Genomic DNA, 17,608 nt, shown 5'->3' on the forward strand with positions numbered 1-17,608 from the left:
TTCGGGCTGCCACTCTTCAATTGCCCAACTATCTTGTCACCCATTTGCAACTAACCAATTGTTGGCACATGCGCTCAATCATCTTGGGTTTGACAGAAATTGGTTGGCCTTGTGTCCAAAAGGAGGTGCCCAGTCTTCATATTTAGGTCGGAATCACATTTGTATGTTTGGACGGGTGAAGGTTCCTTATACTTATCGTCCTTTTCAAATTTAGTTTTTTACTCCAAGCAGCATTTACTATGTCGTCCTCACGATGTTAACGCAGCATAAAGGAGAAAGCTCTCTTTAATTCTGACAGCAGTTGTGTCCTTTTGGTGATCCAAAGCTTATTTAGATATGGGTATCCCGGAGCTGGAGTTTTTCGCTCTGCACCATAACAGGCGGACGAGCCCAGCTTTTGTCCTTCTTTTCTGGACGTCGAATGTGGGGCGCCATGTAGCTACTCCGAAGCAAAAGCGATCATTTCTTGCAGGTCTCATTACGAAAGCTGTCCTGTTATGGCTGTCTCCTTCTCCAACAAAGACCTTTACTCTTGGTGGGATAGAGTTGACAACTCGACTGCTTGGGAGGATGGCGTCTTCTATACCCTGTGTGCAGCATTTGCTCTCGTGGCCTCGGTTGCATTGGTGAGTGTAGCAGTCGATATGTATGAGAGAGAGAGAGAGAGAGGATCTCAGCCAATAATGCTGTAAAAACCTGTTTTTATAATGTCTAGAGAACCACACCTTGCTCTAAATGAAGGCTACATGCAGAGTGTACTGTAGATGATGGAAACATTTATGAGACAGTGTGTATTGTTTCTTACCTTTGTGGAAGCTCTCAGCCTCTGGTGGCTGCCATGACTCTACAACAGCAAAGTACCTTAAGGCCTATTCTTACCTTCCAAAGAATTACTTCTCGGTTTCATCTATTGTCTCACAAAGTTGCTGATGGAAGCGATCCTACTTTGTCTAATCAACACTATACTTTTGAGGTTTTGAGTTAGCTAAACCCTAATGAAGGATCCCCCCCTGCCAGCAGTTTATCCAACTGAACAATACACACGGCTCTTGCACAGCGTTTGGATCTTGTCACAACTGACAAGTACGAGCTTGTGAGAGTGCGCAATGAAAGAAGAAACACAAACACGGAGGAAGAGAGAGAAAGCAGAAAATGAAGGAAGAAAATCTGCATTGACTGAAATGAATGCTGAATACAAAGGTGTGGACTGATCAGTCCCTGCATGCAGCCCGTAGCGTTAGTGAGGGCACCAGATCAGGCTGGAAGCAATGGCAGAACCAATGCCGGAGTGGGAGAGAAGGGAGAGTGTGCTAAAATCTGCAAGACAATGTAAGGGATTGATGGGGGGGACTGCATAATGGAAGAAGAAACACGAACACAAAGGAAGAGAGAGAAAGCAAAAAATGAAGGAAGAAAATCTGCACTGACTGAAATGAATGTTGAATACAAAGGTGTGGACTGATCAGTCCCTGCATGCAGTTCGGAGCATCAGTGAGGGCACCAGATCAGGCTGGAAGCAATGGCAGCTCCCAATGCCGGAGTGGGAGAGAAGGGAGAGTGTGCTAAAATTTGCAAGACAATGTAAGGGACTGATGGGGGGGGCTGCTATATATAGCCTCCCAGCCTCCAAACTGGCCGACCTGGCCCAAAACTAGCCGATTGGCCCAAAACTGGCTGACTGCACCATAATGTCTATCCTGCCCATAATATGGGCCAATTGCCTACACCTAGGAGCTGACCGACTGGCTCAGGACAGGCTAACACCCCCTCTCAGATCCTGGGAGGGTCTGAAGACCTAACATCCGCATGTGATGAAGCAAAGAAGCTTGAGACAAAGGATTCGTGAAGAGATCAGCCGCATTGTCCGCCGTAGGATAGTAGGCCATCGCTAGCTCCGAATCCACGATCCGTCCTCGGATCCTCGAAGGTTGAAGCCTCATCGAAGATCACATTCCTGCTCACCTCAATCTTCCGTGTCGTCGGGTTGTAGAGTCGATATCCCTTCGTGGTCGTGCTATAGCCCATGAAGATAAACTGTCTCGACTTAGAGTTGAGCTTCGTCTTCCTCTTTTTCTTGTCCACATGGACAAAAGCATCACATCCAAAGATGCGAAAGTGAGATACGGAAGGCTTTCTCCCAAAGAAAGCCTCAAAAGGAGTCATGTCCTGCAATGCCGAAGTCGGAGAGCGGTTGCGTATATGCACCGCCGTAGCCACCGCCTCACCCCAAAGGGAATGAGGAAGACTCCGATGCTCCAACATGGATTGGGCCATCTCCACCATGGTTCGATTCGCACGCTCCACCACACCATTCTCTGATGGTGTGTTCGGATGGGAATACTCCATCCGAATGCCGTGATCCTTGCAAAACTGAGAGAAAAGGTGAGAAGTGAACTTGCCACCGTGATCAGCTCAAACGCCACGAACTTTGGAAGAAGTCTGGGTCTCCATAAACACCTTCCACTCGCAGAAATGGGAGTACGCCTCACTCTTGTACTCCAAGAAATAAGGCCACACATGACGACTAAAGTCATCCACAATTAGCATCAGATACTTGGCCTTTCCAAGGGAGGCTGTGCCCATTGGTCCGCAAAGGTTGGTATATACCAACTCGAGTGGGGAAGTAGCCCTCCTGGAAGCAACCTATGGGTGAGGCTGCCTATGCTGCTTGCCCCTCAAGTAGCTGGGGCATAAAGTGTGAAGAGGAGGGAAATCTGGAAGTCCCTCCACCATCTTCCTCCTGGAAGCCCGCCGAATGGCATCAAGGTTTATATGCCTATAACGAGCATGCCAAAGTAGCCCAAGCTCGTGGGAATTCCTCGCAGCCAAGGCTGTGAGCGTGTAGAGCCCACCCTCTTGTGTATATGTCCAAAGAGCATCACTTGTAGAAACATCCTCCATTGTGACTAGACAATAGGTTAAAACCCAAATTAGGAACATAAAGAACTTTGGCGGAAGAAGACTGTATGTCAGAAAACAAAGGTAAAGTCCCCATGCCGCAAACAGGAACTATAGAGTTGTCACCAATGGTGACAGTGCCCCCTCTCGAACGAAGATCCTGAAGCCAATCCTGTCGAAAGGTCATGTGAGAAGATGCTCCGCTGTCCACTAGCCAAGGCTTCTCCTGAGTGGTAGAAGCTAGGGCTATATCCTCCTCAACAAAGATATGCACAAAAGCAGACTTTGTTGTGGCTAGGGCTTCTCCTCGGGATGAGTGCCCTTCCCACAGTGTGGGCACTTGGGCTTCTTCTCCTTCGCATCCTTCTTGTCCTCCTCCTTCGTGTCCTTGGCCTTCTCCTTTTGTTGCTTCTTCTTCTTGCCGCGACCAGTACCTGCAGTAAAAGCCTTGGTGGAGCCACTGGCACCCACCTCTCTGAGACGCTTGTCATGCTCCAAGACAAGCGGGGAAAGTTACTCCCATAGGAGTTTCTCGCGGGTCCTCGAGGTGATGAGGCTGGTATAGAAGACATCATACCGGGGTGAGGGAAGCTGAGTCAAGAGAATCATCTCCATATCCTCGAACGAAATCACCCGACCAAGAGAGGCTAGCTCATCTCGCATATCCTCCATCTTCGTGATGTGCTCCTTCATGGAAGAAGAATCATCAAGACTGAGCATCCGCATTTTCTTCTCCAATGAAATCTTGTGGGCAAACGTCTTATGCTGATACAAAGACGCAAGCTTCTTCCACACTTTTGCCGTGGTCTTTAATCTGTGAACATGAACAAGAACAGAGCCGTGAAGGCTCATAAAGAGAAAGGAACGGGGTCGAGAGTTGAGCCTATCCCACAAGGCTGCACGGTCCATAGAAGCCCCATCTAACGAATCCATCGGGGGATGGTCGATGGATGAAGAAACAAGCTCCCATAGGTCGAATGTGTCGAGGATGCACTCCACCTTACACGACCAGAGGGAGTAGTTGGAGCCATCCAGCTTGTCTTCCTTCGGAAAGGAAGGGAGTATGGGCACCTGTATCAAGGGAATCAAGGAAGGCATACAAACATTGGAAGCAGTCTTTGCTGATGGAACCTTCATGGTAGATGGAACCCTCTGAGATGCATGGACAAAGGAAGGACGGGTATGAGGAGACTCCTTCCGTCGTCGATCACGAAACTCTTGATAATCCCGTCTCCGCTCAGAGGAATGATGAGAAAGAAGCTCATCCTCTGAGTCATCGAAGCCTGAAAACTGGTAAGACATCTTCCAAATCTGCAAACACCAAACAAAGTTTGCCGATGCCGAGGGATAACCACCAGAAGGGTCACCAACCACCGATTAGACTGTGAGCGGCAAGAAACTGAGGTCACCAAGAACCAGAAGCTGTAAATGCAACTGGAGATGATGCAAACGCTGATGCAGAAACCGTCAGACACCAAAACGCAGCGTGGGGGGGAGTCGCCTGCGAGAAGAGGGCCACCAGAGGAGGAGAAAACTGCCTGAAGAGCAAAACGCCACCAGGAGGAGTGTCGCCCAGTTGATAGAAGGCCGCTTTGCAGCAAAACGCAACCAGGAGGTAGATGGTGATGTGGCAGCCACTGGAGAAGGCGCCTGCAGCAAACGCAAGGGTTGGGACCTGCAGGAAGAGCCACCTAGCTGATGGTGAAGATATGGCAGCAGCAGAAGAAATGGGATGGTGTCTTTCTCTGAAAGCTCTTCTCCGTGCTCTCAGTTAGGCGATGATACCATGTGAGAGTGCGCAACGAAAGAAGAAGCACGAACATAGAGGAAGAGAGAGAGAGCAGAAAATGAAGGAAGAAAATCTGCACTGACTGAAATGAATGCTGAATACAAAGGTGTGGACTGATCAGTCCCTGCATACAGCCCGGAGCATCAATGAGGGGACCAGATCAGGCTGGAAGCAATGGCAGCACCAATGCCGGAGTGGGAGAGAAGGGAGAGTGTGCTAAAATCTGCAAGACAATGTAATGGACTGATGGGGGGGGCTGCTGTATATAGCCCCCCAGCCTCCAAACTGGCCGACCCGGCCCAAAACTGGCCAACTGGCCCAAAACTGGCCGGCTGCACCATAATGTCCATCCTGCCCATAATATGGGCCAACTGCCTACACCCAGCTGACCGACTGGCCCAGGACAGGCTAACAGAGCTGAGATACAGGTCAGTCTAAGAGTAACCTATGGCAGGTAAAACAGATGCAAGGTGGATGAAATGCCTGTTACCTTTTTTTTCTTATGTACACCTGACAGTTCCCTGTGCGATGCTTACAGCAACACTAACATGTCCTCCTTGTTAGGATGGGAAACATGCAATAGGCATGAGAAGAACAGATGCAAGGTGGATGAAATGCCCACAACCTTTTGCTTTCTTACTTACACCCATCAGTCCCCCGTGAAATGCTTACAGCAACACAAACATGTTCCCCTTGCTATGACATGGGAAATATGTGCTAAGCATAGTGGTGCATTTCTGTCTTTAATCAAAGTTGCATGAAGGCTTTTGGGATACAATAGTGACAGATCAGTTCAAGATTGGGGCAACTGCTGGGCAGGGCTTTGGATCAGATGCACTTGAGCTATGTAGTTGGCCATCCACATTCTTAGTCAAGCTTGTAAACTCAAATGCCGCAACAATTAGTGTTTTTCTGTAGTAATAGTGAAGGAGTGACCAGTAACATAGGAAGTGCCCCAAAAGAAAGTCACATTTAACTCAATTGAAACGAAACTTGAGAAGTTTGATTAGTACAACAAATGTCCCAAAAATTTCTATGAAAATGGACCAAGGGTCAGGGCATTTTTCATTGTTGTCATCCACATCAGCCTTTATACAAGTCCACTACTGTTGTGACCACCGATCCAGTCCTTTGTGACTGCTCCAGCTGCTCCAGATATCACATCTCTTTCTGATTTTGCTGCTGCTGCCATGCGGGGGTTTCCATCTCAAAATGCAAGTTTCTGCCCCAGGTAGCTGTATTAGCTGATCACATTTCTTTCCTAGAACAAAATGTAGATTTTCCATGTATCCAATGTTGATTCACTATTCTTAAAATTATCTGTGAAAATCCCTAATTAAAACAGCCCCCCAAAAAGCAATTAGGGTTGATTACAAAAATAAATGGCTTTATTTTTGAACACCCAAGACAAATGCACCAAAATCCTCTATAAATAGAGTCAATTATTTTGGTGTTCTTCCATCTCTGATAATTCACACACACAGCCTTCAGCCATTAGCCTTCTGTCCTCATGTTGTTGACCATACCCCATGTGGAGCTGCTGCTGGTCCATCTCAGCCTGTTGCTCATTTGGAGGATTTAGCCATTGATGGAGGTACACCTTCAGTTTGCTGTCAGCTGCTGCCCAACCTACCATGACCTGTTTCACCTTACATTTTGGAGCCTGTCATACAGGCTGCCCAACCTACCATGACCTGTTTTACCTTACATTTTGGAGGCTTCCCACTGCAACAAGTCATACAGGCTGCCCTGCTGCAAACAAAATTTTCTGACTAGGTGACATGTTCATGAGCTGTTCCTGTCTTGCATTTGCAGCTTGAATCTTGATGTGATGTCATCCAATAGTTTGACGTGTCCTACTATGCCATTGTCATTGGAATGATGTCTTGGTGTCTCAGCATCCCAAGGGTCCATCTTAACTATAACTTGTGACTATGAGATGGAGCAAGGTAAGTTAGCCGTGCTTTTGTAGCTACTAAATTAGGGAAAGGAAAAAAAGGAGAAGAAAGGGAAGAAAGTCAAATTGGAGATATCATCCAACTTGGAATGTGACAAAGAACTAAACCAAAGGGCTTTCCCAAGTTTCCTTTGTGGAAATATGCTGGGGTTTATAGAAGAAAGCACAGAGTATGATCACATGACTGAAACACAATGAACTCAAACACTAACCCAAAAATGTAGAATGCAAAAATAAAGATGATGAATGAATGAATGTTGAACGTAAATGAGTGAATGCACACAATGCTCAAGGAGAGAGTTATCCAATAGCCAGTCTCTCGTGGGAATGAGGGAGGCATCGATGTGTATTGTCCATTGGAGATGGATTCCGAGTGCTGTAACCACTAGTTGGAGTAGAGGCTGATGAACAAAAGTGTTGAAAATGTAACTCTGACTTGCTATAGATGATGATGACATCAACAAGCTAGGGTAAATGCATCTTATAGGAGTGACTAGGCTAAATGGCAACAATTGCAGATGACCACTCTAGATTGATGGGTGCTAGTTGAGGATATAGTTACTTGGAATGGGGAATGGGACCCCCCTAGAACAGGGGAACGTCCAAGGTCAAGGAATGGGAACGGGGGGAGCAGCATGTGTCTTAAGTATCCCAAATATGCCCCACATGATCCAAATTGTCCCAATAGCCCCGCAATGCTACAAATCGCCCAAATTGCCTTAAATGCCCCAAAATTGCCCCAAATTGCTCTCAACGCCCTAAAAATGCCACAAATTCCCAAATGCCCCAAATGTCCCTCTAATTGCCCCAATATCCCGCAATGCTCCAAATGATCCAAATGTCCCAAAATTGACTCGATTACCCCCATAGCTCCAAATTGTTGAGATTTGCAATCACATCCATGTTGCCTCTTTATGAGAGCAGATGGGCTGAAGACATGCAGGCTACAGGAATCCCATATGCATAGAGAGGAAGACTAGTACCTACCCATCTCTATATAACATTGTACTTGGATGTCTCTTTCATATATGATGAATGCAATATCATGATGCTTTTCCATTTCAGTCAGTGTCTTGGTCATTGTCAGTCCATACTCAAGATTGTGTTTATGAGTCCAAGCTTTCATCTTGGAACCTAATTCACTTGAGTAACAGTTGGTCTCTTCAGTTTATGTCATCATGAACATTCTCTTTGTGTTCCATCCGCCATAGCCATGCTTTAGATTCATGCATATTTCAACATGGTATCAGAGCCATGGTGAGCATGGCTTAGCTCAACTCGGTTCTTCTCTCTACTCTCTTTGTGCATGCAGGCGTGTGTGCCTTCTTTTCTGTTGTTTTCTTCTTTCTCTCTGTCCGCACCAATTTCGTTGTGCCTTTGCTTGCCTTCGACTCATCAATCCCCTTTCTTGCACTTTATTTTCTATTACACCCCCCCCCCCCCCCCCCCCCCCCCCCCCCCGCCTTTTTCTTGTCTTTGTGAATCCCCTTCCTAGTGCTGCGATCTTGACCAATTCCGACTCCAATCTACAATCTCAGGCTAACCAAGAAAAGGAAAGATTGTCTCAACTAGTAGAGGCAGATTTTTTGCAAATTGGTGAGAGAATTCTTGCGCACGCATTCCATGATCCTTGTTGCATCAACCAGTCCAATACGGTGAGGATCAAGCAGTGCCAGAACCGTGCGTGTGCAGAGAACAAGCCATGGGCTGGTCACTTGGCCTTTGGATGCATCCACAACACCATTTTACCCATCCAGTAAATGTCTTAAGTAGTTGGTGGGATGATGGGGATGATTCCAGCACTTCGCAAGCGGGAGTTTTTTATACACTGTGTGCAATTTATTCGTTGCTTGATGCAATAGCATTGATACAATTGTTCCGGATTCAGATTAGAGTGTAGGAATATGGATGGACCTTACAAAAATTGTTCCATCTCTTGAATGCACTTCTGTGTGCCGGTCAAGCATTGGTGTTTGGATTCTACCAATATGTTTTCTCCTTCAAAATGAAGATTGTCAGGGTTATTCTCTTGGATATTCCAGGCCTTCTTTTCTTTTTGACCTATACTTTACTTGTTCTTTTTTGGGCAGAGATATATTACCATGCAAGGAGTATACCAGCTGATAAACTTCGTAGAAGGTTCATCACAATAAATGGTGGAATACATTTTATACAAATTGTAATATGGTTCTACGAGTGGATAAACTATAATGTAGTGATCCAGGCCATAGCAAGATTATTTTTTACAGGAAGAAATGTAGCTGCCCATACTAAAGTGCAATTTATGATTTCATTTGAAGAACTTGAAGACATGCCTGCTACCTTGGAGATAGTGCAAGAGATTGAAGTCATTTCCGCTGCCTCAAAGATAATGATATCTTTGCTTAAGGGGGACATGGACATGAAGACTAATGCAACTAATGCAAGCAAAGTCAAATGAAGAAGCAGACTAGGAGGACCTAGAAGAAGAGGACCAAAAGATCAAAGCAGTGGACACTGAAGCTGCAAGCAAAGTGAAGAACAAGTACAATATCAAAAAGAGCAAGCTGGACTACACCGACAAGAAGATCTATAATAAATTGAAGATCTGTGCGAAAAGAAATATTGAAAATTGCAAGGGCCTGCCAGTCCTTGACACAAATTTTTACTAGACTTTTTTAGCCTGGTAATGCCTAGCCCTAACGCTTTTGACATAAGCTTGTAAATTCCTCATGTCGCCTTGTACTACAGCCTCTGTACACTTTGTGAGGCCCTTGTTACAGCCTTTGGATGTCCACCATGTTTGTGGTATCCACACTTAGCCTTTTCTGTGATAGCCTCTGTTGTTTTGCCATGTCTATGGTGTGCTCATACTTTGCAGGTATTGCTTTCACTAAAGCCTCTACACACTTTGTACTTCTGGTTGTGATTGAGGAGGGGTGTTGAGATTTGCAATCACATCCATGCTTCCTCTTTGTAAGAGCAGATGGGCTGAAGACATGCAAGTTGCAAGAATCCCATATGCATAGAGAGGAAGATTGGCACCTACCCATCTCTATATAACATTGTACTTGGATGTCACTTTTATATATGATGAATGCAATATCATGATGCTTTCCCATTTCAGTTAGTGTCTTGGTCATTGCCAGTCTCATACTTAAGATTGTGTTTATGAGTCCAAGCTTTCATCTTGGAACCTAATTCACTTGAGTAACAGTTGGTCTCTTCAGTTTATGTCATCATGAACATTCTCTTTGTGTTCCATCCGCCATAGCCATGCTCTAGATCCATGCATCTTTCAACACAAATTGCCTTGAATTTCCCAAAATGCCCCAATTATCCCAATTTTTCTTGAAATTAGACAATATAAATGGGTGATTACCTTGGAATTGAGGATATGGCTGACATTTGATTGTAATTTACAAGAGTTGATAATGCATTAAATTTGAACTTTGCATGGACTCATGATTGGCTTGTCGCTTGTCGACACTTTGAATCTTCAAAAAGAGAGAGAGAGAGAGAGAGAGAGAGAGAGAGAGAGAGAGAGAGAGAGAGAGAGAGAGAGATTAGTACGTGCACATTAGGGAATGGAGATGGGTGAACATGTGGTAGGAGGGGCACAAGCAAGAGGAAAAAAATAGAAATAATGTCAATTTTCAATCAGCAGGCTTAGAACAGCCGTTTCAAACAGGGAACGGCAAGGAAGGGCCTTGGGAATGGGAGGGAAGTTCCCTGGCCGTTTCATCTCCTTAGAGGGTTTGGAATATGTTAGGCTGTGCCTACAAGCTGGAATGACTGTTCCCTGTTTTTATGGCAGAGGATCACCATAGCGGCAACTGGATGAGGTGTGTGATGGAAGGAGGTTGGGATGAACTGTGGCAGCGTGCAAAACAAGGAACGAAGCAAGTGTTTGGGCAGCCTCCTATTTATAGATGTGGAGACAGTGGTTGTTGCCCGCCCATGGCTCCATAGGAGCTATCTATTTTCTCACCTACCTTGTATTGCTCTAGAGACACCGGCTCCGATGCATGCATCAAGGTGATTGTGGTTTGAGAGGCCACCTTCGGGAATTGTCTAGCTTCTATTCCATTGGAGTCCCAGATACCTTCTTCAATACCGCTGGTGGCACTTCCTTCATTATTAGACTCTCTGGAGGTTGTGATCCATGAGTTTCATCTCCACTTGGCATTTGCAACTTGCATCATCTGGCATCAACCCTCCTCACGTGGCATCATCATCAGGCTTGCGTTTGACAGTTTTCCCCACTTGGTGTCAATCTCCCTTTGCTTGGCATCATCACTAGTGTTGTGTTTTGCAATTTGCTAGCTCATCCTTCATTTGGTGATATTTCTTTCCATCAGGTGTCAGCACTTGGATTGCATTTTGTTGTTTAGACACCTTCTCGGCATCAGCATCGGCTCTGGTAGGCACCTCCTATCCCAGGTGGCTGCATTTTGCAGCTCTTGCTCCATTTGGGGTTGGATTTCTTCATCTGGTAGGCTTTCTTGTTGTTCTCTACCCTTTCGACATGCGTCAGCTAGTCGGTGCTCTTGTTTCTTTACTCTGATAGCCTCAAAGGACCGCATTTCACTCCCTCAACAACTGTTCTTCATCGTTAGCATTACCTTCTATACCGTACTACCCAAAGGATTGTGTTTCGCCAGAGCTTCGGCTTTGCTATATCACCTTTGTTCACTTAGCATGATCCAATGATTCATCATTCATCATCATCTTCATCTATGTTTCTTTGAGTTTTTTATTCTCTCATTGTTTACTGTACATTGTGTGTTTCTCCCTGCAAACCCTATTGTCTCTTTGATACGGTATGAGTGTATGCCATTCCATCACACTATTTTGGCACAAGGCATTGAACAAAGAGTGCTCATTGGATGCCTAGTGGCCTAGTAGGACTTGCAAAGGTGATGTTAAACCACTTTGAACTTTTTTTGATGGAGTAATTGTGCCCATGGGGAGAAATAAATGGATAGTTAGATCCAACAACTCAAATTAGAAGACTATCCCAAGCACTTGTCTGGGATATTGTGACAAAGTAAAGGATTGAAGGGGTATGGAGGGAGGGTGATTACAGAACTGCCAATGGAGATAGTGCAGGATTTGCTCAAGGGTGCTTTGCATAATGAGATGCAAAGAATATTACTACATGATGAGAATGCACATAATGTGATGCAAAGGTATGGATTTACTCTTTGCATAATGAGATGCAAAGAGTAATGCTAGATGAGAAGAATGCACATGTACCAAGGTGTCTTAGGGTTGGGCTGCAGAAGTCTTTGTGGAGCTCTACAGTAAGTTGCTTCATGTCCAAAGCATCAATAGTTTGTATAATTGCGTGCTAGCTTCGAGCACTTCGAAGGGAGGTGATCTTTGCTGCAATGAATGGATTGGGTATTTTGATGATATGGTTGGAACGGCTTAAGGGTTTCTACAATCTTTAAGTGTAAAAGTGGAGAAGAACATGAGAATGACAATATGTTGAACTTAACCAACTTGATTAATTATCATCATGAAAATCAAAAGACAGAGGGAGTGAGAGAGAAAGAAGAGTTGACACCATGTTGAGAGGGGAACTAGCCCCTCCCCCTTTATAGGAATTTATTGAAACAAACCACGGGTGCCAAATGCCTGAACCATATACAAAGGGTTGATTTGTTGCGATTTTGAAAATTAGGGTTTTGAAACCCTAACTTTTGCATACTTTGGATTGCAAACTGATTTTCTTCTTTAGTGCTTGGACTAGATCAAGCTAAGTAGGAAGTGCTTCTTGGATGAGTGATAGATAGGAGAGTGCAAAGCATGCGACTGAAATTTTAGTGTGAGAGCTTATTGAAAATGAAGAGACAAGTATTGAGCAAAATGACATGTATAGGGATATTGGTCTCTTTAAAATGATACATATCCAATTCTAGATGCGACATGCCACTTTTCTAGATAAAAAAACTTCTAATTTTCTACTCTTAAAAAATCTCTCAAATGGGTAAGAATTTGAGATAGCCGCTAAAGACAAAAATGCTCTTTGTGAAATTCATTTGAGCGACTTTCAAAATATTAAATAAAATATTTATTTGAGTAACTTCCAAAAATAGTAATCTCTTAAATTTAAGCAGTCACCAAATTTAGATTTTGGAGAGCTTCATTATATAGGTTTATTGATTTGTGGCTTGTTTCGTTGATCATGAGCATATTGTTTTGCTTTTGAAACCACATTATATGGGCTTCTAGTCAATGTGACTACTTGAGTGAAAACTTCTTTAGTCATATGGGCTTTTTGTTCAATTTGACCACCCAACTAAACTTTTAATGTCTCTTAGGCATCTCATCGATGACAACCGAAGCATAATTATAGGGCGTTTTGGCCATCGGCCACCCTTAAATAAAAAGATGAACATTTAACAATATTTTGAAATTCTCAAACAATATAAATTATAAATCGCCTTTCAAAGTATACGAGTATCAAACTAATTTGAACCATTGAGCTAATATGTCTTGGTAATTGTTGATATATAAAAGATTGATTGTATTTGGAGCACTTGTTGTTGCTTTTTGACATCAACCATGAGGTCTTGTATATAGCTTGCTTCGGCCTTGTTGTGGCTTAGTTGAAGGCCTTATTTGGTATCTATGGCTTTCTTGTTTTGGCTTCTTTCTTGATGTAAGTCATCAACATGGATTGCTTCATCAAGCATGTCACCTCTCAACCATAGAACTTAATGTTGAACGAGGAGGATTTGATGTCAGTCTTTGTGTGGTGCCAAGAAATAAGATGAAATGATGGAGGTTGATTATCAAGGTAGAGTGGACAATGTTTGGTTAGAAGAGCCAAAAGTAAAATCAACCATTCAGTATGTAGAGCATTGCCTATACTTAATCTTAGGAGAGGGCTTGTATGTTGACCAAGTGGCATAAGAAAGCAAGAATCTCAACCTTGGGAGATGGCTCCAATGCTAGTCAAGAATTGCCAAGTTATTAGTCCACCGTGTAATTGAATCTAATTGATAAAGAAGGAAGACTTGACATTCCATGATTGAAAGAGCAGGGGAAGAGTCAGCCATCAAAGTAGTCGGGATGGACCTGTACTCAATCTTATCAAAAAATGACTAAGAGACCAAAGAGACAATAGGGTTTGCGGGGAGAAACACAAAGAATGTATAGCAAACATTGAGCGAGAAGAGAAACTTAGAAACACAAGAGCAGGATGATGATGCATTGAATCATGCAATGAGAAGAAAAGTTGATACAATGGAGCCCTAGCTCAGAAGATGACTGCACTGTCGTGTCTGAATTAGGCGGCAGCACCTATGGGCATTTGCATAGCTAAGGGAGCGATATGCAGTTCTGCGAGAAGTGGGCTATCAAAGTAATCATTGGAAGAAGGAAAATTGTTGAGGGAGTGAATTGTAGTCCTTTGATGCTATCAGAGGTGAGGAAGATGATTACTGGCTATGGAGGGAGCGAAATGTAGTCCTCAGACACCAGGGAGATGATGTGGATAGCAAACACAAATCCAAGTGTGTTGGAGCTGTCAAATGCAGGGAGAGTAGTCTAGATTGACGCCAAGTGCTGGATGATGATGTCAGATGTGGAGGATGTCCCCAGGCTACAAAATGCAAATACTAGGGGCGCTAGGAAGGAGAGTGTTGATGCCAAGTTGGGAATGATGATGCAAGGCAAGGGGAAGGCATTCAAACAACCAAACGCAGATGGTGATGCTGCCTAGAGATGGAGGATGTGGACACGAAGCTGATGGAAGATGACGCTAGGTGGAGAAGACCCAAACATAAGTAGAGTGATGTTGTTAGGTGGGAGAGAGAAGATGCCATTTGTTAGATGATGATGCTAGTAGGGTGGAGCCTCCAAATGTAGCTTAAAAGGTGATGGGAGTAGGGTGCCTAAAGGAGAAGAGGAAGGTTGACCACAAATTGCGATGTCCTCCAATAAGGATATGGGCACCAGTGGTGTGGAGAGGGAAGAGTGTCGGAGTGACTGAAGAAGAGGGGTGAAGAATGACTGAAGTGGTGGTGGTGAATGAATGAAGTGACAGACTATTCATAAGCATAACTTGTCTAGGGTTGTGCATGATTGAGTGGGTGCCTATTGAAAAAGTGACTAGAATGTGAATACCAACTCTTTTTAGGGTTGTCAGAGCAAAACCCTAACTGAAGTGTGTAAATTGAAGACTCAGCACCCCCTCTCAGGCCCAAAAAGGAAGGAAGAAAGAGGAGTGAAGAGAGATACGAAGAAGATCACTAGCTCTATAACTCCATGCTTGAAAGAATTTGAAGGCCTCGTCACTCAGTCGTGGCTGAATCTCCAAGCCTTGGGTATCAATAAGAGAAATGATTGCTCGAAGACAGCCATCCCCAAAGAGTAAATGGTGGGTGAAGAACTTCACGATGAGTAGGTGCCCCCTCTGAGGGTGGAGATGTATGGGCCTCGAAGGAGTCCCCTGTGAGGGCAAGGAGTGTACATTTTGTGTTGAATCTGCGAGAGATAGGGAATCTAAAAACTTATGGATCACGAACTCTAAATCATTAGATGATGAAGGAAGTACCACCGATTGTGTTGGAGAAGGAATCTGGGGTGTTGAAGATGTCGAAGAATTCTCAGAGGTGGCCTCTCAAACTTGAGTAGAGGAGGGTGGGGAAAGGTGAGGCTCATGCTGAGCCAAGGGTGGGCAATAGTCACTGTTTCTCAATGGAGTGGATTGTGGAGCTGAGGTAATGGAAGGTGTCGAATAGCCACTGTCTCTGAAAGGAGTGGACTGTCGAGGGGACGGTATCCAACAATCACTGTCTCTTGGTGGAGCGAATTGTAGAACTGTGGGTTATCGAGGTGGCATTCTTGAAACCTTAAAAGAAGTATAAACAACCTCCGTAGCGCATTGTGGTGGTTGCGAGGAGGCCATGGCGCCTGATGATCCTCCTTGTGCTCAAAAGGTCTTAGTGGGCATTAGATGCGTCTTATTGCCTTGAGCATAAAAATTTGAAGGTTGATGCAGAATAAACTTTGTGGCCTAGAAGGAAGAGGTGGCACAACGAGTGCTTGGGGGTAGACGCATATACTCCGATGGTGTAGGAAGCAAAGGTCCATGTTGGCAAGTATTAGTGGGGGTTTTGGTGATGCTTGTGGAGAAGTCATTAAGGGTGGTGCTGAGAAACCCTTCACCTGCAGTCTACGCTTTTGCGTTTTTGCCTTTTGTGTTTAGGGTTTGTAGCCCCAAAAAGGGGAGCCATCCTAGACTAACTATGCCTATTTATAGACCACTCTCTCATTCATTCCTTACGGCTGATTCATTCAGTCTGTCACCTCTTCTCTCTAGCCTCTCAACTATCCTCACACCCCTTCAGGAGGACATTGCGGTTCGTGGTTCGCGATTGTCTTCATTATCTTCCTTGTGCTACGGCACCCTTGTTCCCTTGTATCACATTCACTCCATGATTCAGATCTTCATCATTCTATTCATCAGATTTTCTTCTCTCTTCTTTTCTCTTCTCCATGTTTGTCGAGTTCACTTCGTGTTCCTCCCCGCAAACCCTACTGTCTCGCTGGTACGTCATCTTTTGACAAAGTATCAGAGCCGGATCTGCTCAAACAACGGCAAAGATCCATCTCGTTTTTGCAGGTTTCAGGTGTTTTCAGCTTGCTGCCCACACCCCTTTCGTAGAGGACATTGTAGTCTCAGCTTTCCCTTGCTGTCATCTACAATCTAGCACCTGTTTCCAGCCTTCCACCCGCAGTTTGCAGCTGTTTACAGCAAAGTGACTATTGCTGATCACTCTCCCAAGTATTTTAGCTTATTGCCCACACCCTGGATGCAGAGGACATCACAGTCTAAGCTGGCCATTGCTGCCTATATTAGTTTGGTGCCTGTTTCTAGTCTACCACACACTGTTCAGACCTGATTTCAGCAAGCTGACTGCTGCTGTTGGTTTTTCTTGCGTTTTTAGGACCGATGGCGGGTTCGGCATCAACATTTGATTTCTCTATCATTTCTACTGCACATTGGGAGATATCCTTCTTCTCCCTCCCACCCTCCCTTATCCAATTTACCACACTGGTACCATGGCGTCTCCCCCGAAAAATTGCCCTTCTACTGGGTGTTCCTACTGCGGCACGAACGGTCATCCCACCGAAGATTGCGGACTTCGACCTTTGCTCCCCATCCCCTCGGAGTATATGCATCTCCCACCTAGCACTTCCTGTGCCACCTCTCCTTTCTGGGCCACATAGATTGTTCTGCATCGACTATTAGAGTATTATGCTCAAGGCAATAAGCCGCACCTGACGCACGCTAAGTCCTTTTGAGCACACGGAGGCTCTAAGACCTTACGAGGCGATAAGCCCTCTTGGAGACCACCCCACAGCACAGAGGTTTCCCCCACCCACTTCCAGGTACAATGGCTTCCAAGGCCCACATCTCCTCCATAGTCCACTCTCCTGAGAGCTCACAATTGTTCCCCACCCTTGGCTCATCCTAAGCCTCCTTTCCCACCCTCTTCCACTCAGATTCAAGAGGCCGCTTGTGGGTGCTTTCCAGCTTCTTCTTTCTGAGCCCCAGATACCTTCTTCGGCACGACCGGTGGCACTTTCATCATTATCAGATGCTTCGCAGTCGGTGAGCCATGAGTGGCTGGATTCCCTCTCTCTCTCAGATTGGGATTTAGAGGGGGGTTTTCTTACTTCGCCCTCAGAGGGGGACTTTCAGTTCTTCAGCTTCAGAGGGGGCTCCTACTTCTACTCCTTTCGATTCAGAGAGGGACCTTATGTGCCATGAAGTTCTTCACACACCACCACCTTTTACTTTCGAGGAGTGGCTCTCCTTTTGTTGGGAATAAAGGCCTCGTGCCTTTAAATGTGCTCGGGTGTGAACACACCCTTAGCACTTGTAATTACACATATATATCTATCTAAAAACCTAGAGGTACACACTCGTCATTGTACCTAAAAACGTGCACACACTCTAATTT

At 44.9% G+C, this 17,608-nt stretch overlaps 1 protein-coding gene across 1 annotated transcript in view; it reads left to right on the forward strand.

Annotated features, from left to right (window-relative positions):
• Positions 1-293: 293 nt before the first annotated feature.
• The window catches only part of LOC148038734 (tobamovirus multiplication protein 1-like), a 48,039-nt gene continuing 30,724 nt past the window's right edge, over positions 294-17,608 (forward strand). Inside the window, exon 1 of the mRNA XM_087674579.1 lies at positions 294-626. Within this exon, the coding sequence (XP_087530705.1) occupies positions 498-626 (129 nt within the window). The 5' untranslated portion in view covers positions 294-497. The remainder of the gene's footprint in view (positions 627-17,608) is intronic.

The sequence above is a fragment of the Lygodium microphyllum genome, chromosome 3 (genome assembly GCF_053477565.2).
Source record: "Lygodium microphyllum isolate KBCC chromosome 3, Lygodium_microphyllum_v1.1.10, whole genome shotgun sequence".
NCBI lineage: Eukaryota > Viridiplantae > Streptophyta > Polypodiopsida > Schizaeales > Lygodiaceae > Lygodium > Lygodium microphyllum.